Source organism: Nestor notabilis, unplaced genomic scaffold (assembly GCF_000696875.1).
Source record: "Nestor notabilis isolate BGI_N333 unplaced genomic scaffold, ASM69687v1 scaffold3229, whole genome shotgun sequence".
NCBI lineage: Eukaryota > Metazoa > Chordata > Aves > Psittaciformes > Psittacidae > Nestor > Nestor notabilis.
Window position 1 is genome coordinate 947 of NW_009943979.1, and position 2,898 is coordinate 3,844.

Here is a 2,898-nt window from a genome sequence, read left to right on the forward strand (position 1 = left end):
GTCCATATGCAATAACGTGAGAAGAACTGAGAAAAACAGAAGTAGTGAAGGAGGGTAAATGGTTTCTTAATAAATTGTTCACTTACAGAAGGACTTCCCTGTTATACTTTTTTGTATGTGTATAAACCCAATACATTTTTCCATAAGTATTCATGGATTATTAGAAAAGGGAATGCTGATTCTAAAGTGAAGAATAATTTTCTAGGTCAAACTTCTATGTTTAAAGCATATGTGGCCTTTTTTTTTTGGTGAGATTTTGTTTTAAATAGAAGGCTAATTCTGCAATTTAAGTAGCATCATTATTTCAAATGCAAACTAAAATAAAATGACTGAAATAGACAACTGACTTATGTCCCTGTTTTTTGTCAGCCTTCTAGCAGTGGCCGAGCTGCAGAGCTCCTTGCCAAAGAACGCGGAACAGTGCCTGGGTTTATTGGCTTTGGAACATCTCAGAATGATCTAGGATATGTTCCTGCAATTCAAGGAGCAGAGGAAATAGACAGCCTTGTGGATGCTGATTTTCGAATGGTGTTACGAAAGCTTTCTAAAAGGGATATCACAACAAAACTAAAAGTAGGTATATCTTTTGTCCTTTCTATGGGAGAGGAATATATCAAGATAGCTAATACTAATTTCATATTGATAAATTTGCTAGAACTGCAATCTCGAAGGTATCTTGGAGGACTTATGAAAAGGTCCGTCATGCAGTGCTGATGGAGCATTGATAAAAGTACCTGTAGATTCTGTAGAAGCGCCTAATTAAGCATCTAATATGTAGATTCTTAATTGCAGGAAATCAGTTGATTTTGAAAAAGAGAGTTGCAGTGTATGGTAGAAGCTGGTAAATTACAGAGCTTATCTGTTTGACTTCTTAAATCATGCTTTTGATATCTTTTAGGCTATGCAAGAATTTGGAACAATGTGTAAGGAAAGGGAAGCAGAAGTTGTTAAAGGTGTTCTTCCTTACTGGCCAAGAATTTATTGTAAAATCTCACTGGTAAGTATTAAAGTATCTAAATTAAAAACTTCTGTGGATACTTCCTGTGAAAATGTCTGAGGCGATCTTTATTGATATATCTAACTTTGCTAGAATTAGTGACTTGTTCTAGGAACAAACATGAAGTTGAAGGAAAATAGTGTTCTGTACTGTGGAGATATTTCAGTATTGGCAGTGGGTAGAATCTTGAACTCTTGAAATCTGGGCTGTACTTACCGTATGGAGATAGCTGTTTGTTAGACCTTTATGTTTAAAAGATGACAAGACATTTCTTTTCATGAAAAGCTCTTTTATGTCGATTCCAGAATGGCTAAAGAGAATGCAATGTTCGGTTAACATAATTATAAATCTTTCTGATCTAGGACTACTATCTGACTAGACTTAATATTAAAAAAAAACCAAACCCAAAACAAACAAACCAAAACAAACCCAAAGCCCAAAAATCCATACGACACCCTACAATAAAAAACCCTCCTAAACATTAAAAGACCGTGCATAGCCAGATAATCCATAATTTTCTGATCTATTTAGTACATGTCCAAACTGTATGGACTGGCTACTATTGGAAATATGATATTGGACAAAATTAATTACAATGCTGATTTATGAGAGCAATTCCTACTGTTTCTTTTGGGAGCCAAGAGCATAGAAAGTCAGGATGACGTAAAGTCATATACAAAAAATGGATAATGATGCACAGTTTGTGTAGGCTTATGGTTGTTTTAGTCAAGAGGGTGTCTTCAAGTCTTCCTGTTTCTCTTGCCTCTTGCCTTTTTGCTAAATGTTTGTTTAAAATTAAAATAGAAACCGTCATTAGGGATACTGGGAAAAGGCTACAGTTTTGAATTTACAACACATTGGGAATACGATGGTGCTAAGTTGGGACTGTCCCCATACCTAGGGTTACCAAGACTTCTGTCATTGTGTATTTTCAAATCTATGTAGCCCAGTTCATTGCAAAAATGGCTAAACTGAGACACAGCTTTTTTCTTCGTCATCACTTCTGCTTCAAAGTACCTGGCATTAAAGGTGCGATTCTTAAAACAATAAATAACAATAAACCCTATTTATTTTTTTTTTTTTAAATAACAGGATCATGATCGCCGTGTTCGAGAAGCAACTCAGCAGTCTTTTGAGCAACTAATTCTTAAAGTAAAGAAGCACTTAGCTCCCTACTTAAAAAGTATCATGGGATACTGGTTGATTGCTCAGTGTGACACTTACTCCCCTGCTGCTTCTGCTGCAAAAGTAGCTTTTGAAAAAGCTTTTCCTTCAAGCAAGCAACCTGAAGCCTTAGTATTCTGTAAAGATGAAATTCTTAACGTGAGTTTATACTTTTCTGTTTCTTTAAGGCTCTGTGTTGAGTATATGTCAATTTTTATTACAAGTTTAAAACTCATCTTCTCCCATCTGTTCTTCATGGTTAAATTCCTTCTTCACTTGAAACTTTGCTCCTCTTAATGTGAAGACTGAGGCAGACTGAGGCAAAAAGACATCCTCTATTTCTTTGACTTGCAGTTAGAATAACTGGAGTCAGAGAAATGAGTATGAAGTGGATTTTCTTGTGCGCATTTCTATGTAATGATGCTCAGTCATCGTGTAGTGCTGACAGAAAATGATGACAGAGTTATCAGCAGTGGTAAAGGATTGAATGCTGAGCTGTGTTTCAGAGATCCTGTACAAAATTAGTTCTGACTAGGGTTAATGCTCTTCTGCCAGTCGTATATGAAACTGAACTGACTGAATTTAAAAAGGTCGAAGTGTGCATTGCTGGCCCATCATATGCAAACCGTTTTTGCTTTGTCTCAGTTTAGCTTCTTTTTACCAGAAGCATGTTGGCATACAACTGCAGCTTACAAAATATTGTTAAGTCTTGGTTCAAACAGTACCACAGCTACTGT

At 35.9% G+C, this 2,898-nt stretch overlaps 1 protein-coding gene across 1 annotated transcript in view; it reads left to right on the plus strand.

Annotated features, from left to right (window-relative positions):
• Positions 1-372: 372 nt before the first annotated feature.
• The window catches only part of LTN1 (listerin E3 ubiquitin protein ligase 1), a 27,841-nt gene continuing 25,315 nt past the window's right edge, over positions 373-2,898 (plus strand). Inside the window, exons 1-3 of the mRNA XM_010022207.1 lie at positions 373-573; positions 899-997; positions 2,090-2,320. Of these exons, the coding sequence (XP_010020509.1) occupies positions 526-573; positions 899-997; positions 2,090-2,320 (378 nt within the window). The 5' untranslated portion in view covers positions 373-525. The remainder of the gene's footprint in view (positions 574-898; positions 998-2,089; positions 2,321-2,898) is intronic.